This window comes from Sphaeramia orbicularis, chromosome 6 (assembly GCF_902148855.1).
Source record: "Sphaeramia orbicularis chromosome 6, fSphaOr1.1, whole genome shotgun sequence".
Classification (NCBI taxonomy): domain Eukaryota; kingdom Metazoa; phylum Chordata; class Actinopteri; order Kurtiformes; family Apogonidae; genus Sphaeramia; species Sphaeramia orbicularis.
This window is the reverse complement of record NC_043962.1, coordinates 12,882,475-12,907,524: the sequence shown is the minus strand read 5'-3', so window position 1 is coordinate 12,907,524 and position 25,050 is coordinate 12,882,475. Positions and strand designations below refer to the sequence as shown.

Here is a 25,050-nt window from a genome sequence, read left to right as displayed (position 1 = left end):
GCCTGATCAAGCCAGGCGGATGAAAGTAGAGGCGCACTGTGGGGAGAGAGGAAAAAGTTCTCAACCAGGAGAGGCAGGACTACTCTTACGGAGCCCCTGCAGTCTCACATTTATGCCTCTAAAAAGACTTTCCCCTCCATCATTTTGTATTTTTGCTCTGTAAACACTGCTTTTGGGGTTCGAGGGGAGAAATCCTACTTTTTTTTTTTTCTTTTTTTTTTTTTTTTTTTCTTTTTTTTCTAACTTAAGTCAAAGCACCAGCACCATGGAGCTGCTCTGCCTCGAAATGGACACCATCATACGAGCTCGTCCCGATCCGAACCTCCTATGCGATGACAGAGTTCTGCAGAGCTTATTGACCATAGAGGAGAGGTTTCTACCCCAATATTCTTATTTCAAAGGCGTCCAGAAAGATATCCAGCCGTTTATGAGGAGGATGGTCGCGACTTGGATGTTGGAGGTATAGAAGCGAAAACACCGAGTGCTGACAAGTCTCATTATTTCCGTGCTCGACTTTAAAAAAAGCCTCCTGATTTTGTTTCATTACTGCTTTACTGTGCGCACTTTTGCAATTTCTGGAACCTGGTTAAGACTTATAGCTCTCATTTCCTGTCTGTTTATTCCTCATTGTGTGTAAATGCGTCTTTTTCTCTCATTTCTTGCGGTTTTTAAAGTCCTGGTCGCGAATGCTGTCGCGTTGAATTGCGAGCTATGATGGGTTTGACACCGAGACATTTCTATCATATGCCATCCTGTGGGCTCTGTATAAGCTGCCTGTTGATTCTTTAATGTTATTATTTTAGATAGCCTGAATATTTCCATGCACACGTATGCACTCCCCAATGCAATGCTGCCTTGCGCTGTTCTATCGCCATGTTGGTTTTACAGGAGCGCTTGTGCTTTTAAGAGGACTTTACAATGTCATAAACGCAATAACAGCTGTTAAAACCCATCGGTAATGACAAAGGAGGGTCTTGGTTGTCCATTGAATATAAATATGATCACAAAAAGCGTTGCAAACATTTTACATATATATTTGAAATGTCGGAAGGGGCGAGGGCCTTATCTATGTCTCTGGTTTTCCCCTCGTCGCGATGCCTTACTCTGGAATTATGTTCAATAAATGTCACTTCTTCATATATTTCTCCACATCAGGTATCCGCAAACAATCTAGAGCCCTTAAGCTTTATTTTCATGTAAAAAATGTCAGCGTCTGAGTCACTGGAGATTTTTAATTAATTTTTGAAATAAATATATCGGAGCTGCGGTGACGCACACCACACCAGCTTCTTCCTACTTGCTTTTTATTTTGACATTTTATTCATATTTATCGCGCTCACATTTGGAAAGGAATTGTCGGTTATGATGTAGAGGACCCCCCTGAACATTATGGTACGAAAAAAATCGCCCTAGATAATTTATTTATATTTTTAATTATTTTATGAAAATATGACGAATGAAAAAAAGTGTGTTTCCGTGTGCTGCGCTGTCGGGGTGTTTTTTTGGCTCGGCTGATTGTGACTTGAATTCATTTCTTAGTGAATGAACTGCTGGAATGCAACTCTATTGATACTATATGTCTGATAATTATTTAATAGTTTGTGAAATAATCTATTTTGAATTAATTTTACGATGTCGCAACCGATTAGGGCTGGGCGCAAACTCTTGGCTGAGCACCAACTATGTGTGTCATTGAATTTATATGTACTCTTTTATGTGATTAGTCTTTTCTGAAGTTATATCTTTAAACTTTCACGTACATTTCAAGTGCTGGAAAATATGTCAGGTCACTGCAGGGTGCGTTACTGATTCCAAATGCTGAACATTGGTGCATTGTCTACTGTCTCTTTATTCAGGTTTGTGAGGAGCAGAAGTGCGAGGAAGAAGTTTTTCCCTTGGCCATGAACTACTTAGACAGATTTTTAGCCGTGGTACCCACCAAAAAGTGTAACCTGCAGCTGCTTGGAGCAGTGTGCATGTTTCTTGCATCCAAATTGAAAGAGACTCGTCCATTAACCGCAGAGAAGCTTTGCATCTACACAGATAACTCCATCAGACCACAAGAACTGCTGGTAAGCAACAGTTGGTTCAATATATTTCATTAAATTCAGAGACATCTCTGAGCATTCATGCTGTTTTTATGCTTCAATGAAGTTTTGTGTGTGCATTGTCTTTTTTTGCCATATCATGTTTGCTTATTGAAACAAGTTGTCAGTTGTTTTATCCCACTGAAAAACATTAACATATGTTCATTTTAATATTTCAACTCCAAACATCACACATTAAAACCACATGACTCTGCTGTCCGGTTTTGACTTTGAGCTGCAGTGTCATGAAAGGTGCATGAAAACCAAAAGCCCCGCAGTGAATTGTTCCACAAGGGCTCTCTTTACTGTACAAGACCCTCTGGGCTTTACAGTATCCAATCTGTGTAATGGTCTCCATCGCCATCTAGTGGCAGATATTTGCATAGAGCAACGAGGTCAGCTTGAACTCCAGCCAGAGCTCTGACTCTGTTCCTGTCAGCCAGAGAGGGAGAGACGGGGAAATTAAAGTTAGCCTTTTAACAGTTTATCTTTCATCCAAAAATAATCACAGATGCGCACATATCTGAAATTATGTAATACTGCATCGCCTCTTATTCTCTATCACCCTCTGAGCATAAACGTCTAGTCGTCAAATGATGAATACCACTGGTGCAGGGTTGATTTAGTGTCGTTTTGAGTGTTGACAAATCGGACATTCCTGTGGCCATTTAAACATTTAAAGGTCTGATAACACCAGCCGCCTTCACCAGCTCAAACCAATTAATTAACTCCGTTTCACATCAGATACTGCGAGTATTTCCTCACTGCTCTGTGGTGCTACATAAACATTCCTCAGTAAACAACAACCAATCCCACCCATGTTGTGAAAGAGGCCACATATTATGATTCAGACGCGGCTGATGGTTCTAGGTCTGCTTCATTGCCTGACTGGCGACTTTACCAACTGAGCTTATTGTCGCAATATATAAAGTCCCCACTAATGGTTTTGTTGGTTTTCTGGTAATGCTATCAAAGTTTTTATTGTATTTGTAAATATTTTATCACATTTCATTTCTATCTTGACATGAAAACTGAATGTGTTGTGCTGGAAAGCTGAGGCGGACCCATTTAGAAGAACGTGCTTTTGCAATACACCAGAAAACCGTCCTACCTTTATGCTTAGTTCGAAGACAAAGCTGTCAGTCCTTGAACTGGTTTGCTGAGGCCTCTTCTCAGTGTTTCTGTATATGGCAGTATTTTGGCTGACATGCAGACACAGGAAACCGAGATCAGCTGCTCAGGGCATGTGATCGTTTTTTTGTCCTCATCTTTGGTAACAATTTCTTGTAAAGGGAACCGCAATGTTACAAAGAAGGTGTGACCAGAGGAAGGCAGTAGCAGAAGGAAGTGGGTGCCTGCCTGCTTGCCATTCTGTCAGCATAGAGCTTGTGTTGCAAGGTGTGCTACATCTCTCACTAAACACTTCAATTTTGCTTGTTTATAACTATAGATGGGACGTTTAGGTGCTAGAGATGCTCAGACAGTGACTTTTATCCAGTTATATGACTGGGTCTTTTAAATATTGGTCATTTATGTTAAAAAAACAAATGCGGGCACCTGTCGCGTGTAATATAGAAGTGATTATATATTCCCCATTTTTTTCCTTCTGTTTAATTGTTGGTTTAAAGAGTCTTTCCCTCTGTGTATTGTCTAGCTGAGATCAAGGAGCTCAGGCAACATTACGGGGCTGAAAAAGGTCACATTGGTTAGAAAATTGCAAGCTGGAAGTACAAGGACGGTAGCAGCCATATTGGACTGTCTCATGACTTTGAGTCCATGTGGTCTCTTTGAAAAGGGAAAATGAGCAGCATCAGTGGTCCCAGTCACAAGGCTGCAGTCCGGAACCAAACCACAAAATGTTTTCCCAAATTAGTCACCAACTCCTCTGTTAATCACCTCCTCCTCTAGGAAGTGAAAGTAACATTACACCCTAAAGAGAGAAGAACACCACACCTATAGTGTCCCCTCCCGTTACCCATAGTCACACTAAGGCTAGCATGTGTCATTGCACGTTAACAAGAAAGCCAGCTAAAAATGATGAGTGAAAGTCAGTTGATTCTGTTGGATTTGAGTCATTTTTGCTTCGCAGTCAAAAGTTGTGTGCGCTCTAGATAGATAGTTATATAGGAATATAGATTGTCTCTGCAGTGATTTAACAATGTTTGAGACTTTACAGTTGGGAATATAATAGTTAATTCCCCAAGAGAAATGAAAGGGCTTTAACAGGATTCTGAAAAAAACACAAGACAAGACAAGCAAAATAATAAGATACCATATTGCAACATATAATGAAAGGAAATAGATGGTTAGTGGACAGATTTATTGCTGATTGCTGCTCTCTTATCCTGCCTTTTCACACACAAACACACATACATGCACACATTGTTAATTCAGAACTCCTTAATCAGACTTTAACTACGACAATTGAATGCGTAACCCAAACCCAAAAACTCAGTCTGAACCCTTAGAAAGTTCTTGGAGGATCCAGATTTCCACTTTGTAGATTAGGTCGTCGCTTCAATGGTTAAAACCTCGCTCTCACAAATGCAGTCATACAAGTGCACACACACACACACACACACACACACACACACACACACACACAGTAGAACCTCTGGTGGGCCTCTTTAGGAAAGTCCCCAGATGCCAGACAGACAGACTGAGAGGGAGACAGTGTAGTGAGGTCACCTGGGCTGGTGGCGCTGCTGCTGTTGCTGTTGTTTCACTGTCCCAGGCCTGGTCAAGCAGAGATTAACACGAAAACACTAATTCTCAATGTCCGCAGGTTCAACACTGTATATGGTCAGCAGCTCATATGGTCACATTCACATAGTTTGGGTTGAACGTCTGCAGTAAAGTGCAATGCATCCTGCTGAAGCTAACAGTACAAGTGTATCAGTGTAAATTTGTGGTGTTACTTTACATCAGTATTTCAGTTTCACTTATCTCTGACCAGACTTTTGTTCTTCCTCTTTTCGTCATCTTCTTCGTCTCCTCTCCCTTTCATTCTCCCTTCTTCAGGAGTGGGAACTGGTGGTGTTGGGGAAATTGAAGTGGAATCTGGCAGCAGTGACACCCAACGACTTTATCGAGCACATCGTGAGGAGGCTGCCGCTGCCTGAGGATAAGCTGGCACTTATACGCAAACATGTCCAGACTTTCATTGCCCTCTGCGCCACAGGTAGGACATTACGAATCAATTGACGACTGAATATTTTTTCTTGTGAATTGTGACGTTTGCTGGGAAAATCGAGGCCACACACCTTGATAGCGTTTTTTTTGTGTGTGTGTCTTCATTTGTGTTTTTGGTATTGCTTATGACACTGATCAAAGATTAGCTGCCAAGTTAAACCAAGCGATAATGGTGTACATCAACATAGTTTCTCACGTTGCAAAATATCTTTAGCTGCATATTCTTCCATCAGAGCCATCAAAGTTTAATCTCTCAGTAACTTGCAAGAACTCTGCTAAAAAGTGCACCAAGGGCCGGTCACAGACAGATGTATTACCCTCAGTGTGAATAGATTCTGTCTGAGAGAAGCATGTGTCATGGCAAGATGTTTCAGTATTAAACACTTAAGGCTGAGGTCCATCATTTGTCTTCTCCCGGGATGGTATGTGGTCATGTTTTAGAGGCATATCACTGGCTTCCAGGGCATCCAATAACACTTCAAAGGAGCTTGTGCTTGGTTGAGGGGCATTCCCATGTCGCACAGGGTCGAGAGCTGGAATGGACAGGGGTGGAGGCACGCAGGCCATTGTCTTTCCGCTCTTGAGGTGAATTGTTCCCTCAAGATCAAACATTCGGTGAGTCGTGGGAGAGACAGGGAGCCTTTAACTTGATCTGAAGAGACAGCGCGATCGAGGGGGAGAAGATGCAGGAGGGAACAGGGGAGTTAGGGAAAGCCGGAGGAGTGTATTGTTTTTGCACTGCCAATTCTAAGGCATGTCATGTTTTCATATCTCTTTCCCCTGCCGCCTTCCTTTCCTCTTTTTCTCCCCTCTTAACTTCTCACGCCTCCCCGCCCTACAGCTGTAGGACATGATAGCTTTCCCATGTTGAGATTCTCTATAGGACAGGTTCCCCCTGTTTCCGTCAAGTCCAACTGCAGGTTTTAGATCTACAAACAAGGCTTAAGGGAGTGATCGGAAACTGGTGTCTTTGCTGTTGCTTCACTAGAGCTGTCAGGAAAATCAGGCTGCTTAAATAGGTTAACTTTTGTTTTTTGTCACTTTTTTTTTTGTGTGTGTGGCCCCTTACCTCTGCTGGCAGCTTCTTTTTCTGCAGGCCTCAAACAGGAATGCTAACTACACCCCTTCATGGGAAACTACTCCTTGTGTTGACATCATTCAGAGGCATGTGTATAGTTACGCGAATAGATACAAAGAAGACGGCTGTTGTTCTGACTTAAAATGATGGAATCCTGATTGTGCAATGGATATCATGGGGTAAGGAATGACTCCTAGTTGTGGAGTTTTGGAGGAAATATATTCACTCAAATGCCTGTTTTCTCATATCTCTTGTTCTCTTCTTCTTAATCCACCTATCTCATTCACATTTGGAATGATAACGCGTCACTGATCAAACTTTTTCCCAACGGAACATTGTGAAAGACTCTGCATGCACTTTGTCCTTAATTGCTTCAATGAGGCAGTGGAAATAATTTTACGAGCCTCCTGGAGTCGTCTTCCTGACATTGTGTTTCAGTAGGGAGACTTTCTGGAGATAGCTCTGGATTAGCACCAGGTCATTTATCTGTGTATGCTCTCCACCAGTTTGTATCCAGGCAAACAGAGAGTGAGGGTATGACAGAGAAAAAGTGAGCACGACTGAGTGAGTCAACAATTTGGTGCATCTGAAGATCTCTGGGAATTCGAATCTGCATTTTGTGGAACGTTCCCAGCCGTAAATCTTATGTTATCTGGTGAGAATCCTCCTTGAGACATCCTCAGAGCGGAGCTGAGAAGGTAAAGACACAGCAGAAGGAGAAGGAGGAGGAGGAGGAGGAGGAGGAGGAGGAGGAGGAGGAGGAGGAGAAGGAGGTCTCTCCAGAGGATTTACATTTGCAAGACAGTCGACAACGGGTCACCTGTGGCCTTCCTATTTCATACAGCCTTATTCAACCCACCACCCTCCACTACTCCCACCACTGCTGCTCCTATACTGAAAAAGAAAACATGCATAAAACCATGGCTCTCTGTTTTCAAGGGAACAAGAGGGAGAAGAGGAGAAGTGGAGAATAAGGCCTCTCATTCCTAATGGCTCCTCTCTTTTGATGAAACAGTTCCGTTCGGGCCACTCGGTGGGATTTTGTCAGGTGGCGCAGGCTAGCTCTGTATTAATTAATAACATTGGCTGGTCCATTCAGGACTATGCAAATGGATTGGGGGCTCAGCTAGAGGCTGGGAGAATGGAGACAAAAGGCCTGGCCCTTACATTTCATATGCAGAGCCATGTGAGGGTCAGCGCTGCGGGGCCACTTGATAGGAAACACCAGCGTTTCCCTGAGGCAGGCTGCCGGATAATAGCCCAGAAACAAGCTCATTAAGGGAGATTATGAACCTCCATTCCTACACACAGACACCGAGCACTCCGAGCTTCCTCTTCTATTCTTATTCAATTGAGGTAAAGTGGGAGAATGGACGGGGTGCATGGGGCAGACAGATGCACCCCAACCTGTCTGCTGCAGTTATTGAGCTCCATCTTCTCGCCATATTGGCAGGGATTATGGTGGGTTTTTTTTGTTTGTTTTTTGTTTTTTTTTTAAATTTAAACCAACTCCAATAGCCCTTGCTGTAATGGTATGCATGGAATGGTGACAATAGTCATAGAAGTTGATCAAAAGAAAATTTTGGAGCACTGCCAACAATACTGTCCAACAGAGAGTCAATTGTCCTCGATGACACGATGAAGATTTGCTACAAGTTAGGATGCAAATAACAAGCGATTTAAGTAACCAAGCACCCGTTCTTTTATCTTTATTTGAAAAGTATGTGATCACTTTTCTCTGGTATGTGGAATTGTCTGTGTACTGTGTGAAGAAACTTGATCATTAACTGTGTTCGTTTCTCAGAGACAAACAATGATTCACTAGCTCGCAGAAGTGAAGCTGTGCTGTGCAGGTTCACTTGTTTGATCACTGTCTTGTATTCAGGATGTGAAATGTCACCTTTTACCACAGAGCTGTCCTGAGTTGACCATGAATATTAAGTTATGGCCTTCGTTTTTTTTTTCCTGAGCAGTGTTGTATAGCCAGGCTTGTATATATAAATTGAGGGTTACAAAGTGCATAAATCCCAGCCTTTACATGTTTTGTACTTGGGTCTTAACCCATGAAGACCCAAACAGCCACCGGCGACCAAAATCATCTACTGATCTAAACTGTTTAATACCTGTTGATCCACTAATCCTATCAATACATGTAAATAATTGAGGTAAAATGCAGTTAATCATCTTTTCATGGTCATCACATATGATGACCCATTTGGATGTTCAAAGGCTCCTTAGTTACCGTGGAAAAACCGTCAACATTGATTCACCAGTAAAACCCATGGAGTTTCATTAATAACAGTGGATGGAGATGCTTGGTTTATGTTAAGTTAATGACATATTTTACTGAAAAAGTTACTTTTTCTTCAGTTTTCTCTCTTTCTGATATAATAAACCTCAACTTTAAACAGAGCTTTTATGAACATTTACGTTATCACTGAATAAAATATAGGGAAAACCCTGATTTTCATCTAAAAAAAACACAAACAGACAAACGATAATATTACAGTAAATGGAGATAAATCACTTAAAAAAGGTTAAATCTAGAGAAATATTAGTTTGGGAACTGCCACAAAAGTAGCACTGGGTCTTTATGGGTTAAACTGTTTCGCTGTGGTGTGTGCATACCAGACGTATTCAGTGCTCATTTAGAGTTTCCAACTCATTAGCACCTGAAAAAGTACTTTACATCTGTATATCTTATATACGGTCCCTCTGCTGTGTGTAATTTTGTGCACACAAGATGAAAACTATGCTCACAGTGTTTTTTTTTTTTTTTTATCTAACATGTGTTGCCAATACAGGTAAAAAAAAAAAAAAAAAAAATCCCCCTTTACTGTACCAGGAATGCTCATCTTAGCTTCCTCTCCAAGTGGCTGCTGCATGAAGAATCCCCTTTGGACTCGGATCCTCATTCTGGAGTTGAATGATTCATCTTAGTTGTGGTCAATGAAATGGTCTTTACTGGTGTTTGTTTACATAAAACTCCATTCATGTTTGATGAGTCAGAACCCTGACAAATTAGCCACCTCCTCCAACAAATTATCATTTCTCCACCATACACACTGATGTGAGGGATCATGTCCGGTCTGCCTACATCGTTGACGGCCAGAGCAGGAAGAAGCCTCCTGACAGCATTTGCCCAAAAAATGTGACACAGAGTGAATCATCAAGTGGCATGTCCTGAGTTCCCCCCTTCACCTCACTGGTGTAATCAGCACCATGCTATATAAATACTGCGGCCAGCTGACTCACACAACAAACACAAAGGAAGAGATTTTTTTCCTTTGGATGGTGCAATTATCCCACCAAAAAGGATAGGAAACTGACATCTTTTGAAGATTCCCTGTTTACCTTTAGGGTCATTTTAAGCACAAAGACTAATATTTGTGATTTGAAGTAAAGCAAATATTAGTAGCAGTTAGCTCATTCTAAACATGACATTTACTATTTTGTTTTTTTCTTCCTCTCCTTCCTCTTCCTCTCCTTTCTTCTACAACTGGCCTTTCTGGGTAGAGATTTTAATTACTTCTGCTAAGCTTCTAATTTTGTCTAAATTGCATCAGCTATGGAGACAGGAAGAAAGGCAGACATTTGACTTTGACTCTACCAGCTGCTTCCAAAATCATCATTACATGTACGCATGAACTTGGATATTTTTCATAAAATTCCTCAAACTTGTACTCTTACAGTATAAAGATAGATGTACTTCTCTGCATACCACCTTCAGTCACATTCAAACTGGTGTGCTCTTCCATACTGAGTGATTTCCAGTGCCTCAAGGTTGCAGCTGTGACGATGGTGATGATGGTGCAAGACTGAAGAGAGCTGTCACGGGATGCCACAATTAAAGAGGAATTCTGTTTTTTTGGCAAATGAGATGAAATCACAGTTTGAGCAGGGTGCATGACTCAGACTCTCCCAAGTTTTGTTTTTTTGTTTGTCTCCAGAGTGACAGTCTGGAATATGAAGGAATAGATTATGACAGATAGCATTATTAAGTTAGTGTTTCTTAATCTGCGACTATTCCCAGTGTTACATGTGGAAGAACTCCTCGAGCCCGGTTAGGAAGTTGTTGTGTTTTGTGCATCATAAGGAGCTTGTACCATCTGAGTAGTTCTCCACAGAGCTTGTTTTGACTACCAGGCTGGTCAGCATTAGTGGTGAAACGTCATGTCATGCCAGTCTCGAAATGATGTTTGTTTTTGACCCTAATCAGTCAACAGGTCTGGGGTCTCTGTAATGCTACTCCTTTAATAAACAAGGTCATTAAGCGCAACATGTATAGAATACAAGAACCTGATTTATAGCGCTGGAAAGAGAGGAGAGGGCAAAAAGGAGAGTTTGGGCTTGTTTTCTTTCTCTTTTTGGCTGTTGTTCAACTTTCCAGCTTTAATTAATTTACAAGTTTAATGTGCATACTGTGCATTGCAGCCACCCAGAAGGAGTGGGCCATGTAGGGCAGCAGACTGTGTGACCAGAGGCCTGAGGATGAAGTTTCAGGGGGTAGGAACACGGAGGAATGGAGACATGGGGGCACAGGGAGGAGAAAGGGCCATTGAACGGGGTGAGAGGCGTGCAGGCCAGGGCAGCCAGCCGCTGCTCACAGGGAGCTTTCCATCGCAGGCGTCCCCACTCAGCTACATACACTGTTTATCCTCAACATGAATATCAATGAGGGCCTCCTAAAATACAGCCATTCTTCCCCCCACATGCAGCAGCCACCAGGCCGCAGTGTCAGCCCGCATCGGCTGCACGCGCGCGTCCTTGTTCTGCTACAGACCTGTCTTGTCTTGAGTGCGAAAAATCAGCTTGCTGCCCACTGCCCACCACTCAGCTCTCCCACAAACCTACGTCTGTGCTGTGTGTGTGCGAGTGTGTGTGCATGTCAGTCTGTGTGTGTGTGTGTGTGTGTGTGTGTGTGTGTGTGTGTGTGTTGAGGCATGCAGGCATCGGTGCATTATTTGTTTGTCATCTCTGAGGAGTCTGCCTTCTTGCCTGTCAGTCTGCGCTCACTGCACACGTACAGTAAATCCATGTATGCCTTTGTCCTCTTAGCCGCTATAGAAAGTTGTGCTCTTACAGCAGTGATGTAATGCCGAGGGGCTTTGTGTGCTCTTTCCTTTTGGCTTGAGGTAGCCTTTAATAAATTGCCCATTGGCAGAGGCCCAGCGGCTAACACAGGGGTGTATAATAAGTTCATTTATTTGTCAACACTGAGCCCACGAGATGAGAAAGCGCCTGGCTGTGCATGTTAAAAAGGCACTGAGGGGCTGCCTTTACAGCTATCAAAGGGCCTACCTCTTTGATTCCAAATAAAAAAAAAAAAGAAGGAAGAAAAATCTCCTTCAGAGCCATCACATGCAGTTTGCTTTGCAATTGAATATGGCAATATGTTAATGTGCAGGCTGTTTCTATGCCACCACTGCCCACTCCTCCAGCCCATAGGTGGCCCAGGAACAGAGGCATACTTGTGGAGGGAGGGTGGATGGGAGGCAGGAGGTAAGGGTCACTGGAGGGCGACTCTTTTCTTCTTCCAAAACCTCACAAGAGTCTGGACACAGACTTGAGAATGATGTGCAGTGGAGTTATCTACCCCCCTCCCCTCTCCCGCCACGCCCACCACCTTCCCTTCTTTTCTCCTTGTTGCCTTGTCGCCATACCGTCCATCCCTCCTTCTTCATCTTCCTCCCCCCGTCGACTCACTGTCCCCGTGTCCAGCCACATTCTTTGTCCAGCCTGTCTCACTGAATTGGTATCTGCAGAGAGGGGATGGATGCTGTGTCTCTCAATTGGGTGAAATGAGGTGATGACTCTGGACAATGGAGTCACACTCTTCTGCCTTCCCTCTCGCAAGGCCCGCCACTCTATTAATATGCTAAAAGATAGGAGGGCCGCCAATGCAAACCACTGCCTGTTGTAGCAACAAAGAACGGGGCATGTGTGCCATTCACTCGCCCCATCTAAGCAGGCCATGTGTTGTCCAAAAAGAAAGGTAGAAGTTGAGCAAGACATAAAGAGAAAATAGAGAAAAGAGTGTGTGTGTGTGTGTGTGTGTGTGTGTGTGTGTGTGTATTTGTAAAGAGAAAAACTTTCTCTCTCCCCTTGTCTGTCTGTCTGTGTTGCTCTCTCTCTCCCCCTGTATGCCAGTTGCCTTGCCTTTTCGGGCTTCTGGCCCGTTCACAAGCTGTCTCATTTGCATTATGAATGACAGTGAGGGGAGCTAACAAGGTTATTGGTCTTTGAGACGCACGCCTGTGACCACACGTGGAAAAAGGACCTACAGCAGTGAGCATTGGCAGAGGCACTGAGCCTCTTTATTCCTCCCTTTCCAAGTGCTATGGGGCTTTTTTTCAGGGAGCACACGATTTACTCAGGAGATGGAAGAAAAGGGGCCGGGCTGGGGAAAGGGGAATGGGGTGGGGAGTGGGTGAGGGTGGTTGCTTTTCAGCTTCTTTACAAGCCAAGTGAACCCTCATTATCCAGACCCCTGGTCATTAGTGAGTACTGCGTTCAGACCCAGTGCAATAGAAGGATTATTTATAAGCTGACTGCTAGATTACCACATCATATTGTCACTGGGAGGGATGTATCTGTACCCTTTTTGTTGAGCATATGAATTTAAAAGTGCGCCAGGTGAAAAAAGGATCCTGTTTATACACTAAACTTATGAATTTTTACATTTTCTTTTAGTTTCGTCATTACATCTTTGATAAAATGTCATGTAAATTACAAAACAGAGACAACACTGAACTCATTGAACCCAAATACCATGTTTTTCAGATTTCGGATTCGCCATGTATCCTCCCTCCATGATTGCCACAGGAAGTGTGGGAGCAGCGATCTGTGGCCTACAGCTAGATTCAGCTGACCAATCACAGTGGGGCGACAGTCTGACAGACCTGCTGGCAAAAATCACAAACACAGAAGTGGTGAGTTACACTCTTGTCAAACACAGATACTCATGGCAGCTTGGTTGGTTTGGAGTTTTACTTTCAGTTACATTTGTCTGGGTTTTACAAAGTTGGACACTGCTGTCTGGAAAATCTGTTAGGATGTCTCTTCATAATAGTTGCATGTGGAACACTGTCTCAGCAGTTGGTATTACTGGTATTTATCAACAGGTAGATTATCATAGCAAATTCATGATTTGTAAGTGAATGAACTTGTGCTTTCACTGGAAGCTTTCCATCTCTTTAATAAGTTTATTTCACCAGTGAATGCCACAAAATAACTAAACTTATGATTTCCACTGAAATCCACAGTTTTACAATCCATTAGGGTAAACAAGCAAATTCTGTTTTTTCCTACCACACTTGGTACTGCTGTGAGGGGAAAATATGTCTGTCATTCATTCCAGAAGTTGAAAAATGCCACATTAAGTGTTTGCAACTGACAGTAGTTGAAACAGTTGTCAGACTTGTTTACTGGGATCCTGAATGTGTAGATGGGGATTACTAGTACATTATTTAAGACAAGAGATCAAAATGAAATCAGCCTGCTACAAGTAGAGGACTTACATCAGTTAACATGCACTCTGTACTGTACTGAACTGAGACCATTATTTTGGTGTATCCTCAAAATTCAGCCAGGTTGAGCACATATACAGGGTGCTCTATCACTGACAGGAATGCTGGCCATGCTGTTATGTGGCTTTCTGGGTACAGTGAATGTTGCAGCAGTGGGTGAGTTGAGTCCAAACACAGGCAAGGCCTCTACTGACTGTGAGATGCCTGGCTTTCATCACATAGATGGGAGAGGGCTTTAGCTTGCTATAGCTCAGTGCATGGGCGAGTAGGTGGGGAAAACTCCAGAGAGAGAAGCAAGTCAGACAGTCAGATGATAAGTTATTAATTTATTCTTTATTAGTTTAGGAGCTAACTGTTTAGGAGTAGTGGGCAGCCACAGAGCAGCGCCCAGGGACCAACTCCAGTTCTGAGGCCACCGTCTTGGCACGACTATTTATAATAATAAACATGAGGAGAAAAGGCATTACATTAGTAATAGTGGACTTAATTCAAACATAAATATGTGACTTCATGTGTACACACTGCACAGGGAACAGACAAATAGCACGCCACTGCTCCCACACTTCAACCCAGGGATGTTCAATTCTGTTGTCACTGCCCAAAAGGAGGCAGAGGAGGAGGAAGTGTTGAAGTGTGAAAAGGACACTGAGGGGGTGTCATGCCTCCCTTGCAACAATCAGTGCTCTCTGGTCTCCTCCTATGGTCCATAATGCACCACTGCTGGAAAGCATGGCTCCCTCTGGTGCAAGCTGTGTGAAGTCTCGCTTAGCAGCTGAGGAAAAACAAATAGCTGGCCTCAACAGCACAGGGCCTCAGTGTGTTTAGGCTGCAAGGTCTTAGACTTGAGGGAATTAAGTCGCTCTGTGTCTCTATGATCAACTCCTCACATTCCTGAATTCAGACAAGCCATGGCTTGCAGTAAACACAAGCGGGCAAAGTAGAGGGCACCCCCACCTTAATTCAACATGTATGAGGGGCTTTAGAATAAACTGCTCTGAAACCAGCCAAAATAAACACACTGAGTAAATTTTATTATGTACAATTAGTTTAGGCAAGAACCTAGGCACCTCATACTTGTACACAACTTGTGATACAACATTAAAAAGATGACATGGCAGACACCATCAATGTTATTTCCCCTTGGGGATGAAAAAAGTTGATGTGCATCTGTACCCAGAAATAGGTGTCTGCACGAACGAAGTGTTTCAGTGCTTTTACTGAAACAAGTTTGTCACTGTTTAGTGTTTAGTCATGAAGGCTTTCACACACTAAAAAGAGGAAATGGTGATTATTGGCCATGTCATTTTAACACTTACCCTACCTTCTTTTCCCAAAAGATCTAACACTTTACACATCAGTTCAACACCCAAGGGCCACCTCAACCTCAGTTTTGACTGTAGTCATCAGGGTGCTGTTATGAACCTGAGTCTAAAAGTATACACATAACAGACTGTATTTGGTTTTTGGCCGGCAGTGGCCAGTGGCTAGAGGCCCAGCAAGATGGTAGAGCAGTGACTCGTAGCCAGTCAGCCAAAGAGCCAGGCAAAATATGAAGGCAAAGCAACTTTCGCCAACCTCTGCAGTTGCCGCTGCCAACAGCATCATGGCCAACACCACCCCCCTGGCACCCTGCTGGCATCTGTGGTATCCAGAAGCTGTGGTTTTCCAGTGGAAATGTGATAGGGCCAAGTCACCATCTTGAGCTGTTGGAAGAATTTGTGTAACTTCTCATACACCTGGCGTGGCCAAAAGAGACTGATGTGAGACTTCTCATAACACAGGTCAACTAAAGTGACAAAGAAAATCAAAAAACTTTTACTGAAAAAACTAAGATGTTGATTATTAGCCAGCATTTTAGGACTTCAGTATTATAAGAAGAACAAGTATGCTGAGCTTCCCTGTATTTTTGGTTGATTAAAACAGGAAATAGAGGTTAAGACTACTTCCTAGATTTTATCTCTTTGACATTTATTTTCTCTCAGCCTTTCATTCATTTTTTAATCAGTCAGGGTCACACACTAAGACACGGGAAACACATTTTCCCATGTCTTCCTCTCTTCCTGTCCCATTTTTTTTTTTGTCTCAGTAGTTTTAATTGTGGCCGAGCCATAAATGAAGTGGTTTTATTTGCCGTGTGGGTAGATGTGTAACTGAATTTTTGGGGAATTCAACAGTAACATATTAGAGCCAAAAATTCTTTCGACAAAGATGCATTTGTTTGGAAAGATTATCTCTATTAACACAGCCTGTGGCGTCACCACTTGCGGTGTTTCAGCATGCAGGCTAAAGAAAGAAAAAGGTCACATTTTCTATTGTAACTTGTGGAAATTCAAGTCATGTGGTGACTCCTTATTTCCAATGTGAGCCCCTGGATATTTTGTTTTAAGATTCTCAGAGATCCTCAGTGTGTGTCATCAGTGTGCATCTGCCTGAGTGTTTGTTTCAGCTGTCTGACCACCAAGTCCTCCCAGAGTAGCTAACACTGTCTTGTGTGGTACAGTCAGCAGTTAAAACACATTCCAAGGCTTCACACATTTCTTCCTTTTGGTTTTGTCTGTCTGCACGACTTCCCTCTACAGCCAGTGTCACAAAGGCCTCCCAGTGATAATGTGCGTGGCCTGATTTGTCAGAAACACATATTGTTGCATTGCCTGACGTATGTTTGAGCAGGGCAGATGGAGGACTGTAATGACAAGGGAGGATCAGAGGTGGTCATGTGTTTTCCGGGTTGAGGCTGCATAATAAGATGCTCCAGTATAGCTCTGCCTCCCATGACCAACTCATTCAAAGCTCTTGGCCTCCATAGTATCCAAGTACCTAGATCCTCTCTGAAAACAGTATCGGTGTTTCCAGTAGTCACACATTGAAGTCATTAAAGTTTTGCAAATAAAGCCCATGGGGCTTGGCATGGGATCCGAACTGCCGCTCTAAAGAGCAGCAGAGACAGGGGGAAGAATGTCTTTTAAGGAGTACAAACCAGCATTCTTGTGGTAAGACACAGGCAGTTCCTTTACATGTTCTGTGCTTTACTTAATTTTCTCACAGGAATTGAGATTTTATGACCAATGGGGCACATGTTGATGGGAAGATTTTGTGCGTGTGACTGAGTGTGCACACACCCCTGTTAGCAACCAACCTCTGGAGGAGATTAAGACACAGATGCTGGCCGGGTTTCCTTTATGTTCGACCCATAGCTGGGGAAAACGTTCTCCTAGAAGCACCCAGCCCAGATCAGTCCAGTCCGCTTAACATCAACTTATTGTTCATTGATTATGACCCAAAAAAAAACACTTTAGCGAATCATATGAAGAGTCTGGAGAACTCAAAATAAAAAGATGTCAAGAGGGGAATTACTTCACGCAGATGTATGATACAAACCAAGAGTTCAGTGGGTTGAGACATTTTACCAGTGTTACTGTAATGTCATACCTTTTTTCACACATTTTTCTACAAGTTACCAGTTAGTTTTAAATGTGGAATTACAAGTAACTCCCCTTGATGAGATGCTGTCAGTCTCACCATTGAATACATCCAACAAGTCATGCTGTTTGACCTTTGACACTGTGACCCTTTGTCACTCAACTGTGCACAGCTCCAGAAGAGCTGATGTGAGTGAGGTCTCAGTTCTCTTTTCATCGAGGCCCAGCGGCACCAGAAGCTATAACACAGGCTCAAACTGTGGCCCATCAGGTTTAAATTAGCTGTAAATTTCTAAAGAATGTTTCCCTGCACTAGAAGCGGTACACTTTCACCTATCCCTCCGGCCATGGGGCGCTCTCAGTCATGTTTCCCACAGATGCCTGGTGCTTTAAGGCAGGGGGTTATGCATGTGTGAGAGTGTGTAATGCAGAGAGCAAGCAACTATGGCTTTGGCTTGCATAGCATTTCACCATCATCTAAGTAGCAACAACTTTTACATTACTTATGCAGTTCTACTTCAGTAGTACGCACTTACATATAAAGACCTTCAATTACTGCTGCTGTTCGTCACCTAAAACAACAGTTTGACCTCTGTCCTCTGCTTCTACAAGCCAACCTATGCAGCAATCCACTCCCATTGGTCCCCCCCCTTCCCCTCCCTCCCTTCACTTAGCTGCTCTCTCTTCCTGGGCTGCGTTGTCCCCTCTGTCAACTCTCCATCAGGGGAGGATATGAGGGCTCTACGCCGTTGAGAGGCTCCTCTCCCAGGTGGATTCTCAGATTGCCACGGCGGCCTTTGATGCTGAAAGGCGAGCTAGTCGGGTCTCAGATGGATCCCCCGCAGGCAGGCAGGCACACAGACTGGCTCTCGTTAAAAAAGCACCAACTTTGTGTTCCCACAGGAGGTGGATGTAATTAACATAGCTTTAGTACTACCTGTGTTTTCAGTCGCTGTTGTCAAGGCTACTTCTGTTTGGGTTTTTTGTGTGTTTGGGAATGGTGTATGTGTGTGTGTGTGTGTGTGTGTGGGGGGGGGGACTCCGGTGTGTATGCACGTGTATATGTGTGTATACGTACATGCACATGAAGACTATAGGGGAGGTGTTCAGTGCACAACCCTGGTGGGCTGATGTAATGCTTGAGTCTGGTCCGTGTCTGTGTTCAGCCTTGGCAGTAGTCGAAAGCTGCTAAAAAGTCAGCGGTCATTTAAAACCCCTGGCCTACGCTGCCCAGGGGCCCCTTCACCACCATACCAAGGGGCCCTTTTGTCAGAATGACTATAGTTCTCAGCACTTTTTCTAGTAACTTATGATGATAGCTGTTAAAGCCACTGAGTACCCAAGATACTATTTTTACTAGTTTATATTTACAGTAACAGACAATGTGAAAGAGCCTTTTAGCTGCAAAAGTGAACAGTTAGAACAGTGGAGATTATGTTTTTCTTGCTTTGATACTTAAATTAAGGTTATTATAATTAAGAAAAATGAATACATTAACATAAACTGACATGAAAATTAGTATCAGTTTCTCCTAGTGTTAGTAGTCGATGGTGTTCAAGAATAAAATCTGAATGTGAATTGAATACTAAAATAATGCTCGTATAAGTTTTTTACCCCCATTTTTACCTCTTCTCATGAAATGATTGTGACAATGTGATTTATTCCTGATAGATAAAGTGCAACTGTGGCTCAGTATGTGATCCTTGCACAATGTCAATGGTGATTACTGATGTGTACGAAGAGGAATGTGTCTGAAAACAAAATTATTCCAACTTTCTGGGCAACAGTGCATATGAAAAACTAACACTAAAGCTAAAAAATGTATCTGAACGTAGTCAGTTGTTTTATTACGTATGTAAAACTCAAAGGTTGATACAAACCCAAAGTGAAGTTCTACATTAAAAAAAAATGGAAAAAAATTTAATCATGAAGAAAAATGCCTGTCTTATGAGTCTTCCTGTTAAAAATCATGTCATAACTTGTTTGTAAAAAGGTCTGAAGTTTCACACGAGGACAGAAAAACTCCCATTCAAATGTGTGTATGTGTTTGTTAAACTTGTTCTGCCTCTCGCTGCTTTTCAGGATGTTCTCAAAGAGTGCCAGGAGCAGATCGAGCGTGTGTTGGTGAGCAGTCTGCGCGAAGGGCGGCAGCAGCAACAGCAGCAGCAGCAACAGACGCAGCGAGGCCCCAGCGGCAAAGGTCTGGACGAGCTGGACCAGTCCTCCACCCCGACAGACGTCCGCGATGTCAACTTGTGAACCACCAGAGGGCATCATTGCACGGGATTTACAGAAAAAAAGCATCATGAAAAAAACCCTCAATTTTCTTAAAAGCAGAAAAAAAGAACAAAAGAACAAAAATTAAAAAAAAAAAACACAAGCTTTTAAAGAAAAAGAACAATGCTTGCTAGTTTTTTTTGTAGATTTTCTGTTCTTCAAGTCAAAACACCTGCCCTCGAAATAGATTTTCTATGATGTTCTAGTTCTAAAAGCCACAAATTTGATACAACATGAAGCTTTTTTGGTGCCTTGGATATACAGAAGGGAAGCCAATCATATTTGCATTCTGCCTTTGATTGTATAGTATGATCTTTAAGTTATATTTTAACCATAGCTTGATTATGAGGCTATTAAGTTGTGGAAACCATTCAGAAATTGCTTTCGTGGGATCACAGTGAGGGTTTTTTTTTTTTTTTTTCTCTGTTTGAGTTCTATCACTTTTATATTTGTGGCTGGTAAAAAGAAGACTCGTATTTGAGCTCCATCGGTCCACATGGATGAGACAAACAGAGAACACGATCTAAAAAAATCAAGGGTCCCAGTTCCATGGAATAGATGGGATTCTAATTATTATGGTTAGTATTAGTAATAATTATTATTAATAATATTATTGGTCATATTTGAAATGAGTAGTAGAAATCAATAAGCTCCTTTTGTCAGGCTGCTTGTGAGTGTGTCTGTATGTGAGTGGGTATGGCGGTGTACACACATGCCTATGTATGTGTGTGTGTGTGTGTGTGTGTGGATGGTGTGAATGCTACATGTGTATCTATATTAGCAGTGTGCATCCTAAGGTGAGAGGCACTTGAGCAAATGTTTGAGTCAAGTCGTAGACAGTGCAGTTTAATGTTAAAATATTACGGAGCCAGCCGAGGCTACACATACTTTGTCCATCAGTATAACAGGGCATCTATGCTATATCACTGCCTTCATGCATTAACAATGTATCATGGTTCATTGTTAGTCGACAATAAACTCATGTGCAAAGGACTATGAGTGAGACAGAAAAGGATTTTTAAAAAAAGATGATACGGGCGAAGAGACTTTCACTTACAGCCCCTTATGTTTCTTAGAGCATTTTTTCTGAGGTGTGTTGCACCTCAGACTCAGAGGTCAGGAGAGGTGTGTGTTCATATCTGCTATTCTGTTAATGAAATGTTGCCAGATACTTTTTCACATTGTTACAATATGGTGTTTCCTTAGTTGTGAAGGGCTGCTTTGACAGAGGAGTAACGACCTCTCACATGGGCAGAATGTGTGACTCATGTGAAAACCAGCAGAGGGCGATGTCCTGAAGAGTCTAAAGATGGTGCTTTACAAAAAAGAAAAAAAAAAGATGTGTGGAAGGACATTAGACTCATCTGTATTAGCAGGGAAGGAATTAGGTGTGGAGTGGAAAGGGTTGGAAAGCGCAGGTATTGCAACTAAGAAGTCACTGTTGAACTGTGGAAGGCGCATTAGTGCATGACACAGGATGGTAGGACAGAGAGGAGTTTAGCGGTGCAGGAGCATGCTGCTGTGAAGGAGACGATGATGTACAGCCAGGGGCTGGAAAACGATTACAAACAGGCTGCCCAAACGCCTCACTATGTCACATTGATATCTGAAAATCTTGACAGAATCAACACATGCGTCTTGCAATGGATGTCAAATGAACAAAAAAATGGTTCCAAATACATGGAAATTAAATGAGGAACTAAGACTGTACGACCATGTGAGGATGAACTTTCTTGGGGGTGTTAGAAGAGAACATGATGAGAAAATACTGTCAATGCATCTGGAGTCCCACATAGGGTTGTTTTCAGCTCCCCTATATGATTTCAATGGCAAAGCACTTTGAAAACATGCTCCCCAGGAGATAAGTAAAATGAAATGCGTGGTGATTGGAGATGAATGGATGTTTCCTTTTTCCTTGTTAGCCTTTTCTTTGGTTTACTTTGTAGGGCTGGTTTCCCAATCGTCAGACATACCCTTGTCAAGCAAGAGTCAAATTTTAAAGGCTTTCCACAACTTACGATGAGAGGACATTCCGATTTAAAAAAAGAAAAAAGAAGAAAAAAAGAAAAAAAAAAACATTCCTGTTGGAGCAAAATGCTGTTGTGGAGTCTGGCTGAAAATCTGTAAACGAAACAGCAAGATGAATTGGAAAAGATTCACTGACCCATGGGTTCTGTTTTATTTTTTTATTACTTTATCAAGAAATGAATTATTTGTTTTACTTGAATTTTGTTTTCTTCTTATTTATCTGCATCACAGCCACAGATAGTCACACAGGGCGAGCAGTGAGCTACAAGAAAGGGTGGTCGAACATCCAATATTTGCACATGTTCTTCAGAGGGCAATGAGGTTTGCAATTGTAAGACAGAGCAGAGCCTCTGGTCAAAACCACCTTAATGATGTGTGTTGTAGTGGTTGGTCAGTTTATTATTATTTTTTTCTTCTTTTTTTATGGTGCTGGCTTGTAATTTGCTCAGATGTAAGCCTATTGCCTGTCAAGTCAACACATCTTTCCCCTGTGTGCTTTGCTGCTTCAAGTCAGTTTCGTGGGGGTTTAACCATCAGGCAGACATCAGCACAAAACAAGAGCAGCAACGTGTCTTTGACTTATGCTTGAGTTTTTTTCATGACGGTATGTGACTTTGCTGAGTGTATGTTTGTCAGACTAGAGACAACTGGGGGGATCTAGATTTTAGCGATGTTTTTCAGTAAAACTGGGCAATTTAATTTCCACTTGCCAAAACATCCCTGTCTGAATATTTGATACGACCCCCTTCATTCTGCCTCTGTTTGCCTGATGTAAGCTCTCTCCCAAACTTAATGGTTGTGATTTTCTTTCCTGCAATTTGTTGTTGCATGTGTTATGTATTGAGACCACCCTTTCAATTTGTGTTTGATATATTTTATGGGGTGACCAGACCCACAAAAGGGTTTTCTAAGATTTAGAGATACTGTATTCCAAAGTGAAGAGAGGACAGAGGAGGAGGTGTGAAGACATCAAGAAAAAAGTGTCAATATTTTTATTGAGTTTTTGTTGTCTTTTTGCGCTGCTAAAAGCTATGAATTTGTTTCATTTATACAAAAAATAACATTACCTAGTTGTGATGTGTCACTTGAGTGTGCTGCTATTTTATAAACATTTGTATTATAATATAATTATTTTACTGCTTAAGAGATACATTCAGAAAAACGAAGTAGATGGTGATAGAAGAACATGAAATGAGTATTCGACTGGAAATGTTCTTTGTACAGTTTGACAGTTTGCTTAGATAGCATGTCTCCTTTTCCCCCTTTTTTTTTTAAATCTATTTTGCTCTCCTTCTTCGGTCACATTCTGCATCAGTGGTATTTCCTATACCTCAGGATTACTGGACAAAATAAACACAAACCAATTCATCGCCTATACCTCTGTCGTTAGGGAGCCTGGAACAGAGAAGAAAGAAAACTGAGGTGGAAAAGAAATATTTGTGGATGATTCTCTTTGATTTAGTGTGGAAACACCTTACTCAGTGAGACGGGAAATAGAAAATATGCAAGGCTCCCACTTGGACTTGATGTATATTGGAGGGGGGGTTTGGTGGGGAGGGGGACATGATAACATTGCAGCATTGTGTTTGGGTATTTGTACCGGAGACATTTGTGTTTATGTTGGTGCTACATCTGATTTGTTGTGTGCAGGGGAGGGAAAACCAGCATTCCTATGACAGCCAAAGTACAGCTGTTGCTTTATACAACTACACTCACTCTTGAATGTCAGTAAATATGGATTCTGTAAGTGAGAAAGATATGCTTTGGTCTGAAATATTCTGCGTGTATACTATTGTAACTACCACAAAAGAATAAGTTGAGCTACACCTGTCATTTCCAACCATAAATATTCTGATATCTGGAAATTTCAATGGTGCAGATTTCCCTTTGAGTGCCTCCCCCCCTCCACTATAACTCATATTATGTACCTCAAATGTCTGTTGCACAACCTCTGTTCAATAAATTTCTGCTTTAAAGGGTGTGACACCACATCAACTCACTGGTATTTCCCACGTCTGTGTTCCTTTCCAGCAGCTTTTGTATTGTGTCATAGTGAGTAGAATAATGTGTCCAAATGTGTTGAGCAGACTCAGCAGTGAGTTATACTCATTACTTGAAAGGTTAAATAATGTATTTTCCACCGGCTAGAATAGTTTTAAATACAACTGAAAATGGACACACTTGCACACAATATTCTGCAAGGACGTACACATAAAGATGATCAACCAGTGGCCCTTCTTCGCAAATGCTGCAGAAAACTGCATTTAGTTGTAAAAAGTAACTGTTTAAATGTTTTTGGTTTTTTTTTTAGTTCTGCATGTTGAAGCAGAAGGGTATCAGGACACTTTACACATTTTAAGTTAACATAATATCATTATTTGAATGGATTTTTTTTTTTTTTTTGACTGTCTGTAAATCTCATTTATAAATAATATATCCCAACATTAAGAGTCTGATGGATAACTTTAGATTACATTTCATTATGTATATTTATTTTTAATCATTCCATATGATTGATTTATTTGATATTTGATATGTGAATGTTTATTAGACAGTCACATACCTTTCTTAGTCATTCTACATGACAATTCATAAATCACAGGTTGTCACATTATATATAAATGCATAACATCAAATATATATAAAACATGTCTTGTTAGATTGGATACACCATCCACTATCTCTGCTATAAATCTTGCCAAAACAAAAGTTTCCATATTAAAAAAGGCAAATTGACATATACTATATAGATAAAAATGTTAAGACACATTACACCTACAGCTTGTCAAACTTCCCATTCCAATGTTATGATAGAAATGCTAGTATCAGCTGTTATCAAGAACTATGATGGTAAATAGCAAATCAGTTGTTTAAAAAAAAGTTTCTTCTTGAGTGAGACTTAGAGAAACCAGAAGGTTGATTTAACATGACTATTTATGGTCTGAACGTGACAAATATTTGAGAAATCTAAAAATTAAACATTTGTTAAACAATGATAATGATTAAAAGTAAATACTGAGTCGAAGTTTGAAAAATAAAGAAAATCTGAGGATTTAGATGATAATGTAAATTTAATTAACCCTAAAGATGAAAATGCAATTTTTTATTTGCAATGATGTCTTTTCTAATATAAAATTAAATTATGATGTTTGTAATTATTGTAAAGGACAGAAAGAAAGAAAGAAAGAAAGAAAGAAAGAAAGAAAGAAAGAAAGAAAGAACTAAAACACAGTAAAGAATATAAAGTCAAGTGCAAAGCAGGATGTTGTTTGGCTGTTTTTATTCCATGTAGTGTCATATATCAGCACTAGATAAAACAAATCGTGATAGCTCTTTTAAATCGAAGAAAAGAAAGAAAATCTGAGCATTTAGATAATAATGTAAATATAATTAGCCCTACAGATTAAAATGCTTTTTTTTTTTAAAAATTTGCAATGATG

The 25,050-nt window shown here is 41.5% G+C and overlaps 1 protein-coding gene across 1 annotated transcript; it reads left to right on the top strand.

Moving 5' to 3' along the window:
* Positions 1-23,605, top strand: ccnd2a (cyclin D2, a). The gene is made up of 5 exons (XM_030137279.1): positions 1-460; positions 1,857-2,072; positions 5,109-5,268; positions 13,141-13,289; positions 19,388-23,605. Exons 1-5 carry the CDS (start codon positions 266-268, stop codon positions 19,562-19,564), a joined length of 897 nt encoding a protein of 298 aa, XP_029993139.1. The 5' UTR covers positions 1-265; the 3' UTR covers positions 19,565-23,605.
* The last annotated feature ends 1,445 nt before the right edge of the window (positions 23,606-25,050 follow it).

Coding starts and splice junctions, on each gene's coding strand:
- ccnd2a (XM_030137279.1), top strand. CDS start 266: ATGGAGCTGCTCTGCCTCGAAATGGACACCATCATACGAGCTCGTCCC. Junction 461..1,856: donor TCGCGACTTGGATGTTGGAG/GTATAGAAGCGA, acceptor CTCTTTATTCAG/GTTTGTGAGGAGCAGAAGTG. Junction 5,269..13,140: donor CATTGCCCTCTGCGCCACAG/GTAGGACATTAC, acceptor CATGTTTTTCAG/ATTTCGGATTCGCCATGTAT.